This window comes from Thunnus thynnus, chromosome 1 (assembly GCF_963924715.1).
Source record: "Thunnus thynnus chromosome 1, fThuThy2.1, whole genome shotgun sequence".
Taxonomy (NCBI): domain Eukaryota; kingdom Metazoa; phylum Chordata; class Actinopteri; order Scombriformes; family Scombridae; genus Thunnus; species Thunnus thynnus.
The window spans coordinates 19023462-19040321 of NC_089517.1; the positions used below are offsets into that span (position 1 = coordinate 19023462).

The 16860-nt window shown below is 38.3% G+C and overlaps 1 protein-coding gene across 6 annotated transcripts in view; it reads right to left on the reverse strand.

Annotated features, from left to right (window-relative positions):
* The window catches only part of sbf2 (SET binding factor 2), a 123424-nt gene that overhangs the window by 78369 nt on the left and 28195 nt on the right, over positions 1–16860 (reverse strand). For 4 of the 6 annotated variants that reach the window (XM_067588632.1, XM_067588631.1, XM_067588630.1 and 1 more), the window contains one exon: positions 15195–15283. In XM_067588632.1, the coding sequence (XP_067444733.1) occupies positions 15195–15197 (3 nt within the window). In that variant the 5' untranslated portion in view covers positions 15198–15283. The remainder of the gene's footprint in view (positions 1–15194; positions 15284–16860) is intronic. The other 2 variants (XM_067588633.1, XM_067588629.1) reach the window with 1 other exon arrangement.

A 16860-nucleotide genomic window follows, 5' to 3' on the forward strand; every position in this document is an offset into this window, starting at 1 on the left:
AGGAGAATGTCACTCTTCTTGTGAAATATCCTCATAAATCCCATGACTTTGGCCAAATCCTACATTAAAAATCACATTTATGTAGGAAATTTCGTCGCAAATCCATTGATACAGGTTTCAAAGTGGTCAGACTCATAGTTTAGACATCAGAACCATTTGTTTGACACAAAGTCCATGCCTAGAGATTGCCTCCCCATTGGTTTACATTGTAAGGTGTGATGTGGCACTACAACTTTCAGGGCTTACAATATCTAAATCGTTCGAGTAATTACAAAGTTTTTAACAACTTCTGTTCAGCACAGTGTCATAAGTCATGTATTCAAGTTTGAAGCTGATACCATTAACGCCCTAGGAGGAGATAGTGTTTCTTGAGGGTCCAAAATTGGCACTAAGTCATACTTTGATGGGCATATTGTTGGATTTAGGTCAGGGGTGTCAGCGTATGATTTGTAGGTCTTGATGAGACGAATAATTGAGTTTTGGTTCGATCTCTCTACGACATTCGTACAGGCCGTGGCAGCCATTTTTGATACATAGGTGGCGCTAGAGAGCACATTTTGGCACTTTGGGGGATAATTTTTACATTTTATCAAATTTTTCACCAGACCATTAAAGAAATTGCCTTCCTTATTTCAGCCTCGGTTATGGGTAATTCCCGTCCAGCTTAGAGCTTGGGCACGTCTATGTTAAGGAGAAACTGACCTATATCTTCTTGTGAGGCATTATTAGATATGGAAGATGTGTATAACTTCTCATAATATTGTTGGAATATTCCATTTATGTCTTTAGCAGTGAAAAACTGTGCATCCCCGTTTTATAACTGGTATGGTGTTAGCAGAGATTTTTTCCTTTAACTGTCTAGCTAATAATTTACCCATTTTCTCCCCACCCACATAAAAGTTTGTTTTCAATCTATAGAGTGCATATTCTGCTTTTTTATTATAAATTTCATGTAAGAGTATTTAAGCTTACAGAGTTCTTGAAATTTCCCATCCGAAAAGTGTTTCGACAAATCTAATTCCTTATCTTTTATCTCTTTTTCTAAGTCTTTGATCCTGGTAAGATTCTCTCTTTTATTTTTAGCGGCTGAAGAAAGAAAAAAGATAATTGAAAAAGAAAAAGGAAAAAACGCGTGAGGTCCATGGGATTAACGCCGCTCCAACGGTGCCCGTCCTTAGTCAAAAGAAGCCTTTCCTTGGCCTGCACAGTGGTCCATTCAGTTAAGTACAAAACGCATAGTCTCACATTTGGTGTAAACAGTAGCTCACCTCACTGCCTACATTTCAATCCACAGTTCCTCCTAGTCCTTGCTCATTAATGACTTTCTCCGCGGCTTCAACAGTGTTGCAACTCACGTTTTTTCCTCTCCATTTGAAGTGGAGCGTTGCGGGGAAAGCCAGTGTGTACCTGATGTCAAGCTTGTGTAATTTGCACTTCACCGGTGTGAATGCTTTCCTCTTCTGCACTAGCTCTCTAGACATGTCCGGAAATACAGATAGACGACATTTTCCCCAGACAAATCCTTGCTTTTCCTTAGCTGCACTGATCACCTTATCCCTTGCGGATTGCCTCAAAACAGATCAGCACCGGTCTTGGGGGCTGATCTATTTTTGGCATCGGTGCCAGTTGCCTGGGCACCCTCTCTATCTCCAACTCCCCGTCAGATTAACACCGAGACCCTCTGCAAGAATCTTCCGGACACACTCAAACAGTGTCTCATTAGTACCAAGGGTCTCCCTTGGTCCCACCAACCTCACATTATTTTGCCGGCTTTGGTTTTCAAGGGCTTGTACTCGGTTCCACAGTTGCTCCGTCTGTTTATCCTTGTTCGCCTTGTCATTCAGCCACTGCTCCGCCGTCTCCTCCAGGTGTGCGATACGCCCTTCTGGCTTGCCCAGCCTCTCCTGCATGGCCGTCACCGTATTATTCAGCTCCGCCGTTGCTTGTTTAATGGACGAAACGTCAGTTGCAACACTCTGCAGCATGTCGTTCATCTTTGAAATTTCTGCAAACAGCTTTTCAAGACTATCCAGCATGTTAGTGGTTGAAAGGTGAGCGTCAGCTGCACCGTGCTCATCCTCATGTGCCGGATTTTTCTGGGTAGACGTGCAGGAAGAGCTTTTGAAGTATTTCGATGTCGCCATGTCTTCTAAGCCTTTTCCTGACCGAAAATATTCTGTTTGAGCAATTAAAGTATTCTGAATGAGCGTTAGATTACTTAAATATGCACTTTGACACTAATAACTAAAAAACTAGCATGTGCAGGATGAGAGTTCCTCTAACTTGCGGCCATCTTGGATGCTGCACCCACGTGACTCTCGGTCTTCGCCCCTTTGGCACCAGGCCACAGGAGCTCTACATACGGCTTTGGTCTAAAACAATAACAAGGGATGTCCAACCTCACATCCCCTGTCCAAAGTCATTATATCATATGTGAATGCACTACAAGCATTGTTTATGGATAGCAGCTAACAGCAGTGTTTCCACAAGGTTAAAAGGATGTGTTGTACACGTTCTGTGAAAAGTAGAGGTCGTCTGCACTGTATTTTCCTACACAGTGATCTGTGGGGTGATTGTAGTCTGACAGTCCAGCAGTTACAGCATTAGACTTGTAATTAAGTGAAACTTTCCCTCTTAAGGCATCAAAACTGTGCCAGGTTGTGCCACACTGGTACTCGATTTCTCTTAGTTCCAGGTGGCCGAGTGGTTACAGTGTTCATCCTCTGATCATATGACACATAAATGTCGAGAACAAGACCCAGTAAAGAGTTAGGAGTCATGGTTACATACAGTATACTGTAAATGGCTCTCACTCAACCGTTGTTTCTCAAAAATAAACAGAGATGCTAGACATCACATAGTGTTAATAGGTGAATATTGACACCAAAACATGTATATTCAGCAAGAGACAATGACAAAACAACTATGACAGGATGAGGCTACCTTCGCATATAACACAAAAATCATAAAATAAAAACAAATCGCCAATGTAGCTAGGTGGTTTGTAAGTTATGTTTTAAAAAGCTAAGCATTGTCAACACTGTCCATTAAGAGTTATGGATATGCAAATGTACGGTTTAGCACAAATACACCTCATGTAGTGACAGACTATGCAGAATACAGTCACACGTATGGTTTTATAATGGTAAATTTAACTGAGAGAAAGAGTTTAAAAGTCCTTCTACCAGCTGTCAGAGGCCAAGCTGTTCATCAAACCCAAAGACACTAACAGGGTTTGACAACCAACTAACACTGCCATCCTTAGATCCCCATACTCCTTCTAGGAGAGCTAACAATGTCCATGAATGACAGCAATGTAATGTATTACTACACTGTTATTATGCTGTCAGATGTTAAAACTATTCCAAAGGATCTGACTATTTTCCCCATGGAATTTAAAACATCCCGGTACCTTTTCTCAAGTGAAAACTTAGCATACTGCGGTTTGGAGCACACTTAATGTCTACAACGCCAATACAAAATGGAACCATTACAACAAAAAGTTGTTGGCAAGTCCTGTTGAAGTAGCTCAACAGCAACAAGAATGCCTGAAACTGGGCACATAGATCTGCATATATCAGACTGTACTGGAATACAACAGGATATATATTTGTTATATAAATATATGAAGGCAATGTGTATGTAGATTCTTAGTCAAGCCAGTTTTATTTATATTGCTCAACACCACAAATAATACATTTTGCCTGATAGAGCTTTACAGACTTTCTAGGAGTAGGAATCCAAGTTATTCCACCCATCCATGGCCCTGGTAATAGCAACAGTCAGCACATTTTTACTAGTAGCAGTGGCATTCACCAGTAGCCAAGTACAGGGATGTCTAGAGCCAGCCAGCTCTTTAGAAGAGAGGAAATGTACAGGATAGATGGGGTGTCCCAAAACTTTGCTCTTAGACCTGTTCATCTGGCTACTGGCACCAGTTCACTAATACATGTCTTTGTCCAAATCCTCGCTGGCCAAAGACTTGGTCACTGTCATTGTCAATAAGATGGAGGGTAGCTAGCTAGCTATATATATATCTACACATACATACATACATACATGTCCTTTACGTTAATGTTCCGTAGGGCATTATTCTGACATGACATGACATTCATGGAAAGAGCTGTGTTTTTATTTGGCACTTAGTGCGTGCACAAGAGACAGCAGTGGTAAGTTAAAAATGGAGGAAGAAGACAACTTTTTGTTCTTTTTGTTCTTTCTTTTTGCTGCATCACTGATGGATTTTAAAACCACTGCTCCTCCACTGATACATTTTCACATCAATTTCAACATTTTCAACGTTATTAGAGAGCAAATTCGACAGCCTGTTTTATAATATTGGACAATGCACAAGCACTGAATGACAGGATGTCATTTAATTCCTATTTGCTCACATGCTGTACTCACTGTAAAACATTTTGCTGGATATTTATTTATTAATCCATTCAGCTGACATAAATGAAAATGCAGACAGTGAGTGCTGGGTTTTTTTAACATCTTTTGCCCTGGTTGTACTGAAAGGGGAAAAATAGTTTCTATAGACTTTTCTAAAATGAGAATAATCTCCTCAACAACTTATCATTTCCTCTTACATAGTGTTTCATAGTTTATTAAACTGCTTTTATTTTTTGTGTGCATTAGAGAAGGCTTAGAAGGCTGAACAAGACGTGTCCTGTTTCTCTGTTCCTGTTTTACCTTGTGCTGCTGAGGTCTTTATGTTCATCTGACAGAATTCAGTAAAGCTTCTACTGTATTACATCTATGTGCACTCTACAGCATACTGTGGCTTCATTCCATCCTGTGTATTCCCATTTCCTGGTGAGCTCATAGTGCTTTTCAGCCTGGAAAGTCCTGCTTGCTTGACAGCTCCAGCTTTGTTTCCTCATGTGTTTAGCCTCACTGGCACACGAAGCATTGATTACTCATGTGTGGATCTTCCTGACAAACACTGGTTGGAACGGCATCCTGCTATCTGGAATGCACTGTTTGGTTTTTCTCTCATAGTTTTACAAACATCATAAGGCTGACGTGCAGCGCGACATGTTATGGTCACTTGACTCAATCCATCAAGTCATACAATTAGGCTACATTCTTTCATCTGTTTCGTGGCTTGGCAAATAGCCTAAAAGTGACTAACCTAGGTTGTTGATGATGAGCAATACTAAGTGAAGCTTTGTCATGAATTGCTTATTCAACCTGCTAAGAGAACAAGGCCACTGAACAAGGCAACTTTTCTCCACTGAACTGACCCTGACCTATGCCCGGAGGCGAAGGTCATACTGGAGTCAAGTCCTAAAATATTCTTTTCCTGAGACTCAGAGAAATGAACAAATATGAATTATAAAATTCAACTATTCTTTTACTGTTAAAATTTCTCCCTTTCTACTCTTGCTCAGCAGTCATAACAAACTACCCACATGAGACCAGCAGTTTACAAATTTTCTGAATAACTCGAGCATCCTTCCCGGAAGTGCAAGCCACGTTCCTCATTACAGCAGGGATTTGGGGGAAAAGGGAGTAGTTCAAGAAGTCAAAGTTCTAGACAAGAGAAATGACACAAATGTTTACAGTCTGGTCAAGTTGGGTCAAATTCCTTCATCAGAGGAAGTTGGGCCCCTAAAGGAATTTTCTAAATTTTTATGTCTACACATTTTTGTCAGAAGAACAAGTAGGGGTGTAAGATGGCGTGACTGTTACATTATCTGTTGGCTCATGTTTTTACTGTATGTACTGTACACCACAGAGAGCAGACAACACCTGCTACAAGCTGAACACACTCTCCACAATAACAGAACACAGAGTACAATAACCTTGTAACCAATACAAGTTTCTCCATTATCATCTAGCCTTGGATTGGCCTACTGTAAGAGTACATGTGATTTATGAGAAAACTGAAACTAAGGCATAAGTGGACTTTTCAGAATTAGGTTCACAGGCCAAGTATGTTTACGCATACAAGGAATTTTTTGCGCTGCTGTTCAGCCTAGAAGTGCAATATGTGTACTGTAACTTTACTGAGCAGTTTACTGAGCACTGGAAGGAGCAATGACTGAATGCACGGGCTTGTAGCTATTATATATTATATTTATACTGCACTTTTTAAAATTATTAAAAAGTATTGGGGCCCCCCCCAGTTTAGGTGGGTCACACACTGTCACCAGAAAATGTTCAGGAAATTGTTAACTTAACGAAAATCAAAGCTTGGCATTTAACTAAATGTTTGTAGTCTGTTAGCCTGTTACTCATAGCCCTTTTGTTTTTGTTACAAAGTCTCTATACTGACGAACAGCAGCCTGGCTGTTTGGTTAGCTAACTGTTGCAACTACAGCACAAATGCTAGCTAACATGAAGATTAACTTTAACAAAATAGTGAAAAGATAAGGAGGGAGGTTAGTTTTCATTTGATTGTTACTATAGAGTAGTAAATCTATTTTTTGGCTGACTGTCTCTTGGTTTGATATGTTTGCTCCCCCAGAAAACATAGACATAAGCAGGTGTCTTTCAAAGAAGACGAAAGGCAGTAATCACTGGTAGTAATCAGTTAACTTCAGCAAAAGTAAACTAACAGCTGAGTCCCTTGTAATGGCCCGTGGCTCCCCGTTTTGACAAATAAAAGCCTGGCTGGCCCATGTATAAACTGGGTCACAAAATTGTTTGCAGTTGCTATAAACTGATTTCTGTTCCTCAACCCAAGACCCCCCCCCCCCCCCCCCACCCGTTAGATTGTCCCACCCACATTTCCAATGCTTCAAACGCCCATGACTGAATGAGCAAACAAACTACTGTAACAAGGGAAAAAGCAAGAAAACACACAACGCCTCACTCAGTTAATGGTACTGCACCCATGTAGCCTCCACACTATTCTATTTTGATTTACCTTTCAGTCCTGACTGACACAATACTGTACATGTCCAAAGTTGCACCCCTCCTTAGTCAAAACTTACTCAAACCAGAAAGCACAGTCAGGAATTGAGAGTCTAAGGATAGATGATGTTGTATTGCTGTACAGATTGTAAAGTCCCCTGAGGCAAATTTGTGATTTGTGATATTGGGCTATACAAATAAAATTGACTTGACTTGACTTAACATATAAATACGCAATCAACTTCCTGATTATTGACTTCCTCTTTTCACTAACAGCACTTTCTCCAGTGTCCATTGAGGATAAATCTGCTTCAAAATCACATGAAGGCGCTCCTTATAACTCAGGTGCAGCCAAAGCTAACTGACTGACTCCACAGCAACATTATTCTGCCTGTCTACAACACCCAAAGCATGATGGAAACTCGGGTGGCAAAAACTCACATCATATTAATGTTTTGCACATGTTTTGAAGAATGTGTTCAGGTTTATCAGTGTCCACCATTTTGACATTTGGCCAAATAGTGAAGGAGCCTTGACAGAACTGTGAAGGGACGAGGAAGCAGCAACCACCAAGTCTTAGTGTGACAGACACTCAATGTCAATCATGAAAAAAAAACTCAATAACATCTACCTCTTTGTTTGGGGTGCCCCAGTCACTCCCTATCTCTCTATATGCACTTTTAGAATCTCCACCAAGTTGCACATTGCAAATGAAATCAGCTATTAAGATCAAAACGTCCTTTGGACTTGGATTGACTTTGTACTTCTTGAGAGAAATCTGTACTTTTTCAATGGATTACATAAATGGCCATTAGTGGAGCTGCATTTTAAGGCACTTCCATATTTGCTTTAGGTTTTGACCACTGTGGTGGCCACTTGTATAAAATGTCTTTCTCTCAGTAACAATTATGGCCACCAGTATATGTCTGAGTAAGCAGTGTGACAAAAAAAGCAAATGACCGGCATGGTATGTGGTGAGAGAAACAACTCTGCTTGCCTAGCTGACTGAGTGGAACAGAAAACCCACACCGCATACTGCGTGTTGGACTGGGCCACTACAGGATTTCTATTGTTCAGTTCTGCAGCATCTCGCCCACAGGCACAACATGTAGGGCTACAGATAGAGCAGCGTAAATAAGAAACTCCCACTGTTTTCACTGTCAAACACCTCAGGCTAAAGGCTATGAGCCTTTAAAGGTGAGGATAGGTCGCCTTCAAACTTTGAAAACAAACTGAGAAATACGTCAAGGAGGGACAACGTGCGACACATGGAAGGTTTTAGAATCAACAAATCCTTTGAGGATGTTTCAGCCACTGTGTTGAGAAAGGTCAATCTCAAACTGCTGACTGAGGGTTTTTTTCATCTGACCTGCAAAACCACATTCATTTCTTTATAAAGTATTTGCTGGTAAACTGAAAATGAAAACAAACAAATAAATATGGTAACAATTGTATAAATCAATTCATAAATAAACTAGCTGAGAAAAACTCAACATAGTGAAACTCACAATTAAATTAGAGCTGCAACAAGCCATTATTGTGATTGATTAATTACCAGATTATTTTTCAAATAATGTATCAGAAAATAGGGTCAACTGCCCATCAAAAGTTCCCAGAGCCCAAGGTGATGTTTTCAAATTGCTTGTTTTGTCTGACCTACAGTCAAATAGCAGAAAGTATTCCATTTAAAATAATATAAAATAGTTTGTTACAAAATATTTGGAATTATTTAATTTGAAATGACTTAAACAATTATTAAAATTTGTTGCAGACTAATTTTCTTTCAAATCGAGTAATTTTTTTTTTAAAATCACTAAATTAAATATTGCAAAACCTACTTTTTAACCTTCAACATACAATTTATAGCCTTAGTCTTGATTAAATGAACAGAACTGATCGAGGCTCATTCTGCTGCCGTGGCTCAAATTAAATTTTCCAAAATGAAATGATTTATTTGAGGCTGTATAATCAGAGTAGACATTTTGTTTACTTGCAGGGAAACATGACCGTAGTGGAGACAGCAGGAATGAGTCTGCTGACAGAACATTGTCTGCAGGCTGCATGTAACGGACTGACCCTCATGTTCAACACTGAACTTTGTGGTGCTTTGGAATGTGTTTGACCTCTCGGGTGTAGTTGACAAGACATCTCTCTTCATCTCACCCAACACGCACACAAACACATGCATAGACTGAAGGCCAAACCAAGCATAAACATAAACAGCTATCCATTTCCATTGCAGTCTTGTCATTTTCGGTATAGCTCAAAGCTCCTTAGATTAAGTTTTTCACAATCAAACAAGGATTGTGTGGCCAAGTGAAGTATATAAGGCTGTTTTTAGGGTTTATGGTCGGTTGAAAGGTTGATTTTGAAGATTTTAGGGATGATATGCATATTTGAAAAATAAAAACATGTGCATGTCAGTTTAGAAATGTAATATTCTTAACATGTAACTTTCATGTTAAACAATAAGATACATTTCTGATTATAGTGTACGCAAAAAGAACCTATAACTTTTTTATAGCAAAGAATTTAGTCATATCCCTTTAATTAAGCATCTAATGCGCAATTTTTCAATTTTTAATGACCATTAATGAGAAACTTTATACATAACATTATAACTTTATACATAAAAACCAAATATAATAAATGAATAACTAAAAGATTTTTATAACAGTGTGTATGCCAACATTTATCTTTGGATAAAAAAATGTTTAACTTATTAATATTCCAATTACATCAACCAACATGGAGTAACATCCGAGTAATTATTGGGTGCTTAACGTCGTTCCTGAAAGAATAATGCCAGGATGCTAACTCAATTTGTTTTATGTACCTCCATTGTTACATGCAACTAACAGCATTAAACTAAAACCTTCCTGTCATAAATTGGAGGCATATTGCTTCCACTGTACTAAAATAAAAGGCATGAAGGTTTAATTTAGGCAAAGTTAACGGTAAAAATTTACAACTCAGTTTGCTGGCAAGCATTGTAACTTACAAAAGCAAGCTTGGACAGGATTTGGTTTTTGTGATTCCAAATAACTCACCAATTGGATTAGATGGATTTAAAAGCTTAATGTCCATGTGGTCTTACAATGTAAACTTTATACCTATAATTAATACGGCCCATTAAACATGAAAGAACACAGTGCCAGTTAGAAGAAGAAAAGTTCAGAAAGAAGACAAGTGCATGATAGGGAGAAAGTAATGAGAGAGGAATACTCGAGGTTTTGTGTATCTACATTTGATACCAATATGTTGTCTACATGCAGCGGATGTTATGAACATTCACATACTCAAAGCATTAAACAAATGTTGTTTGTAATTAAATGAGCAAACTCAGCAATTAAACATTGAACACAAAAGCAATACATTCTTTTGGCATTTGTGTGGCGCATTTCTTTGTTTTTTTCTTTCTCTAAACTATCTGGCAGTAAATCTAAATAACAAAATGTCAGCTGTCAATGTCTTAGTTCAGAAAATGAACTTTTTTTTCATAATTACACTGAGCATGAAAAACATTGCAAAGGTCACTAGACTCAGAGATAGCTGAAGGCATCGGTGGGCTAGTTATGTTTTCCCTGCTAACTACTTAGCCTAAACTGTGCCCTTGAACTCTAATCATTTGCAAAACTCCCTACTTGTCACAGCAAAGGGGATCACCTATATATTCCTTATTTGAATAATAAGATTTAAGAAAATTAATAATAAAATACAGGTTGCTTGGTGAAAATTCATGTCATACAATCATCATTAAATTCAGGTTGTCTTTACACACATTGACTTCATTTTGGCAAACCACAGCACAGCTACTTCTGTCTGTCACGCGATCCATGTTATACTAGTTCGAACAGTCTTTCAGGGGGAACAAGATAAATGAGAACAATGTGAATCAGAATCAAGGAAACCTTTGTGGTGATTGGAGGAGGTAGGCAAATACAGATCGCAGGCCTGACAAAAATGTTGTGCATACCAAAAAAAGGTCAGTCTGAACAAAACATCACTCCTGATAGATAAATGTGTTTGTTAGCAATAACTTTGAAATTTTGAGGTAGCTGTCATTCTTTCCGACATTTGATGTGGTTTACACATAAAATATCTTCTGCATGACCACCATACAACCACCAGAACCTCTATCCGCTTACAGTATACCATCAGGATTGTGCCTGGAAATAAACTACGTGCACAGTGTACTGACCTCCATCTACAGGACCTGGCTCATCTGTAACAGATGAGGATTTGAGCTGGTTCCTATCATCATCACTTGCCTGAAAAGATTAGAAACACATTTTTCCTAGCACAAGTTGTAAACGCTTTTTCTTGGTGCATTCCTCATCTGTGGTTATTTAGTTTGCTGGGGGCCTGTTGTGACCACAAAATGCTTTTCGTGCTCAGCTTCATCCACTGTTTTCTACAGATGTGTTCCTTAGCGTTTGTAAATGAGTCATTTTCTTTTTCATGGAGTAGAGAAAAATCTGCAAATAATAATGGTTTACATACCAGCCCAAAACAGAGCCAAAATGCAAATTGCTTAGTGGGTCTGTTAAACACTATGGTGTATCTTCATTAAAGCTTCAAAGTTGGAATCCCAGTCATTTGGCTCTCGACCAAAGTTTGTCACACACCGAATAGTAGGAAAGCGAATTTCTGGAACAGCCCCCTCTTTCCTGCCCTTGCTTACTCCTCTGGGTGCTTTGTGATTGTGAAAACGGAAGATGTCAACATATGCATCTTATTCAGCGTGTTATCCAATGTTCTATACTACTTGTACAGTACATATAGATCTTGTTTCAGAAGAACGTAATGTGCCTAAATTTTAGTCAATATTTGCCAAGAAGGACTTAAAAAAAGGTCTAGCATTGAATACATCCTCTTGTTTCAGCTCGCGTTTACTTACTCCAATGAGAAACATGCCTAATGCTCTTTTTGTGCACTAGGGATTGTAGTATGTCTCAATTTCAGTCTGGGCTGACAAATAATGAAGAAGCATTGGGGGATCGCTTCAGCGTGATGGAATACAAAAAATTCACACACACCCACACAGGCACAAAAAAATGGTATGCAGGTCTTCAATGACATCTGGAACCACTAAGCTAATACATTTAGCTAAACTTGTGTCAGTGTTTCTATATTTAAACTCTATGAAACCATGACAGGATACTTGAGGGATGATGCTGAGAGAAGAGAGACATCCTGATTCATCCCTCAGAGTCACTGAAAGGCCTATGGCCGGTCCTAGGGTTTCGACTTCATATCAAGAATCAACTCCAAAAATTCTATTCAAGGCTTTGTCTGGGCAGGATGTACTTTTTTCCATTTTTTAATCGGTCACAATTAGTGTTTGTTGGTTTCTAAGAGACACTATGTTCTGCAGTATGACATACCATTGCTGGTCTCTAAGCATCAACTCAGAACAAGACACTCCTAGTGGCCACCAACAGACTCAGTGAGTTACACAGGAAGACGCCTGCATGTCATTCACACCACCTACTCACAATATGTCTATTTGTGCTAGAATAACAGCCTCACTTGTCCTCAATATCCTTATAAATACCACTGCATAAACAAGAGTCACGGTATAATAGTATCTCTTTGACCGTGTCCGCACAGAGCCAAGATTTCAGATTTCAGCTGTGGCCATAATAATCTTAGACCATCATTTAACAAAACTTGAACTCACTATTCATCCAAAAAACTTAGTTGCACGCAACATTTAAATAAACTAGAGGATAAATGCAAAATACGCAAGAACTGCCTAAAATGTAGATTATACGTACAAGCCTTTCTAGAAAGGATCTTGTCGTAGTGGAAAAAAAAAATTACCTCATCCAAACATCAGATTTTCAAGGATGCCTGTGGTTTAGATTAGCTCTCTCCATTTATCTTGGCATAGATATCTGACCCTTATTATGCAACTTTTTGGCCCCTACACCTGCTGCTCTGTTCTACATCATTTGGCCTCTACATGAAATACCTCTGGTTGTGATCTCTGACCTCCTATAACCCCTAACCAAACACGCAGAGAGGCAGCGACTTCACTGATGAAGTTCACTAAATTCGCCAGCGTACTTGCACAAATCTATAAACACCACTGCTGCTTAAATTTCAAACTTCCCTTGTTGCATGTCATTGCCTTCTTTCTCTCTCTTATGTCAATATTAAACTACAGAGAAGGTGGGTAAAAAGCATCTAGTAAGTAGCTACAGTGACAATCTTTTTGGACTTTAAATCAATCAATATATATACAACGAATAATAAAATACAAATACATATTATTAATACATAATATTACAATGAATACACAGACAGATTAAAAGTGTGTCATTGTCATAAACAGGTATTTTTTAAGTGATACTTTTTGCACCTTTATTAGAACAACCAAATACCCTAATTACTGTGGTCTTCATCATTCAAAATAATGGACAAAACGAATGAAAAACACAAGTGCATCAATTCCTTGTGCTCCTGATTTCTCTCTAAGTTGCATTAATAAATGACAAATATGTGTTGTTCATGTGTATAACTGTTTATAGGAGAGGGGGGGTAGGATATACTATATATAAATATGTAGCGCACTCCTATCTGTTTATGGTGACCCAGTTGATTGTTCGTTAATTTAAAAAAAAAAACTGCTGCAAAATCTTCAAAATCTAACACACAATGGAGTTTCAAAGGTATTTGCTAAGACTACAAGATATAAATAAGCCCAGCCACAGTTCATCTGTGTCTGTACAAATTGTCCGTACAAAATGTCTGTACAAAATTTCATGGATATCCATCCAATAGCTGTTGAAATATTTGAGTCTGGACCAAAGTAGTGGACTGACTGACTGACTGACTGACTGACCTTGCCATCTCTAGAGTTAAGCTGCTAGCATGGATAATAAAAAGAACGCTGATTTAAGACTGCACCCATAGATGCTAAGCCGTTAAAAAAACTAAAGCAGCAAGTCCTGTTGGTGATGCCTTAACGTATGATGACTTAAATAAAAAAGAAACCCAATAAAAAAATCTAACTTTTTACATGTAAATCATGGTGCTGTGTTGAAGACAACACAAAACTGAGTACCACAGAAGTATGTGATGATTAGTATTTTCAGAGGATCAAGTACAGTGTTGGGATCTGGAGTCATTTTGCTGTTTTCGCTCCTTGTCCACTGCCAAAACCATTCTGCTTAGTCATTAAAAGCTTATCTGCAGTAGCCAATATAAATGAACAAAAACAGATATAACACAGGCACTCATGTCCTGTGCTGTATGATGCTGTTAACTGCTAATGTTGCCCTAGAGATTGACAGTTTTTTCTCAGTCCAGATAAGCAAATATTTGTCCATCCATTGCAGAGTCCATATAAGGGTAACAGACCCCCTGTCACAGCCGCGCTAGAGTCGCCTTATAGAGAAGGAGGGAACAAACTATGAGAAGCTTCATATTCCTAAAGAGGAAGATGGAGACAGATAGAAATGGGAAGCAGCCAGTAGGCTGGATTTAATGTAAAAAAAATGATTCTGAGAAAACTGACTTCCCAATTAGTAAACACAGAAAGGGGCTGAAACAAACTTCTGAGTAAACAATCACTATGAATTTATCTGAAACAGGAAATGCCAATATCTGCTGCACAAGCTCCAAAGCGCAAATGTGTTTTAAAAACACAGGAATTCTCTGGGGTGTAATCTGCTGCTTTGGGACACAGAAAATGCTTTCGTTTATTACAGTATATCACGCAAAGAAACATTCTCAACCATCAACAGTTGGAAAAGGGAAGTTGGCAAGTGGGAGGACAAGGACACTCACTAACCAGAAAAACACTGCACAACCTGCGTACATAACACATTGACTTACAACTGTTACAAAGATGTTGTCTGCTCTCATGTTATGAATTTACAATTGTGGTCTGCACTGCAGACAGAAAACACCTCAGGCTGATTTCACAACTGTTTTCTACCAGTCATCAAACCATGCAAAAGTACAGAAAAACAGATGCAAAATTTAAGAATGTCCTTATTTTTTGTAGTTTGTAATGCAGTATATTTGTATGTAGAAGCAAAGAAGACAGAGAGACACTAAATGGTAAGTTTTGTTTTCAGTCAACTTTGAGAATTGTTGAATTTCATCTTGACTGATGAAATTCTTGCCAGTGATTAACAAATCATTGACTGATCATTGAGTTTTCTAAATAGTAAGTTCTGATATTTGTATTTCTCAAATGAAAAGTGTTGACGGAAGGCAGAGTTCATCCTGAATCACTAATTGCCAAAACATGCCAGGTAATATACTTTTGTTCAGTCTGAGTTATTTTGAGTTTATATAAAGTTGTTATCACTCACCATCTCAACCCCCTGAGGGAAGGCTGTTCCCTCCCAGTCCTTCTTGGGGAAACGCTGAATGATCTTCCCGCATCCCTCTCCTGAACCTGCTGATAAAAAGAGATGAAAATCTGTCAATCAGTGCAGAAGGCAGCTTCATAAGGAGAGCATCATGACATGCGGAGCTCTGCATGTTTTTTTTTGCTCACAGAAATAATTAAGTTAGCTTAATAACACAGAGTGCATTGTGTGGGGCTGGGTGTTGTGGTTGCAACTGCTCTGACAATAGTTATGAGGGTATTTTAGAGTAATCCTGACATACAACACAGTAATTGATGCTGATATGTGAGGAAATACAAATTATGCTATGGTCAGATTTCAACACTTTCCCACTGTCACACTGAATTTCACTTCATGTTAAGTCAAATCTATTTGTTGGGTTTGAATCAATATGACTATATTGTTTTACAACTAAATAAAGATTAAAAAAAATGTAAATAGTTATATCCCAAATGTCAGCATGAACTATATGCAGTTACAATACAGATCTTGAGCAACAGTATGACTGTGTTTCTCATCCCTTTTCGGGGTTTCTTTAACCACATAAGTAAGTAGGGAGTTTACAAACGGACAGATGTTTCACAATAGCCTATAGGTTTCCTAAGTAAAGCTTATTTCTCTTCGCTTGAGGTTTTACTTGCTTAGGTACTTTTAAAAACTACTACAACCAGGAAGCGAGAAAGTTATGAGAAACGGCTTTGTCCCATTTTAGTTGAAATGAGGAAGTGTGAAAAAGCTGAAACTGAAAAAAGAGGGACCTAAATATGCTGACAAAGTATATGTCACAGATACAATCAAATGTGACACTAAGATTTGAATTAACCTTTGGAAATTCAACTAATAACGCTAAATGCATCAGTGAGTTTGGGAGCTGTTAATGCCACTATATTAATGAACTACAGAGTTGTATTTGCACTTTTGACTCTGTAATAATTAATGTAAATTCAAACAATCACTGTGTTATTTGTACAAGCTTGCAATTTTGTCTAATTCCTAAAACACAACACAACAATACTTTCAAATTTGTCTAATTACTGCAGTTTATTTATCAAACTTAGGACAGTGTAATAAATACAGACCTTTTACTCCAAAAGTCATCTCCTGAGGCACCTCATCTTATTCAAAGGCTGTATCAGTTAACCCACTTTAATGGAAGGTAAGTGTAGAATAAGTGTACAACTAGAAGTTGACAAGTCATTTGATCAGCAAAAAGCATATGAATGTTTTTTCCTCTGTAGTATGTATGCAAATTTCACTTGACATTAAACCAATAATGTTATATTTAATAAGCATCAGCAGCCCTAAAACAACTTTTCCATCATGATTTTTTGTGCCCTCTTGCACTCTTTAAAACACTACTGCAATTTAATACAAGATCTAAAAAGATTGCAATTTGCATTGGCAAAAGTCACAGCAAGTTTAGTAAATTTTGGCCATAATAAACATGCACACACACAAGAAAAACTCCTGGTCAGACAATGGTGGGACTGATTATCTCAAGATGTTTCAGGAGGAATGTGGTCCAAAGTGTAAGATATGGAACTTAACACCACTAATGCAAAGCAGATAACACCAGCCACAAGGCCATTCATTTTTTTGTGATAACCAACATTGAACCAAGAAGCAC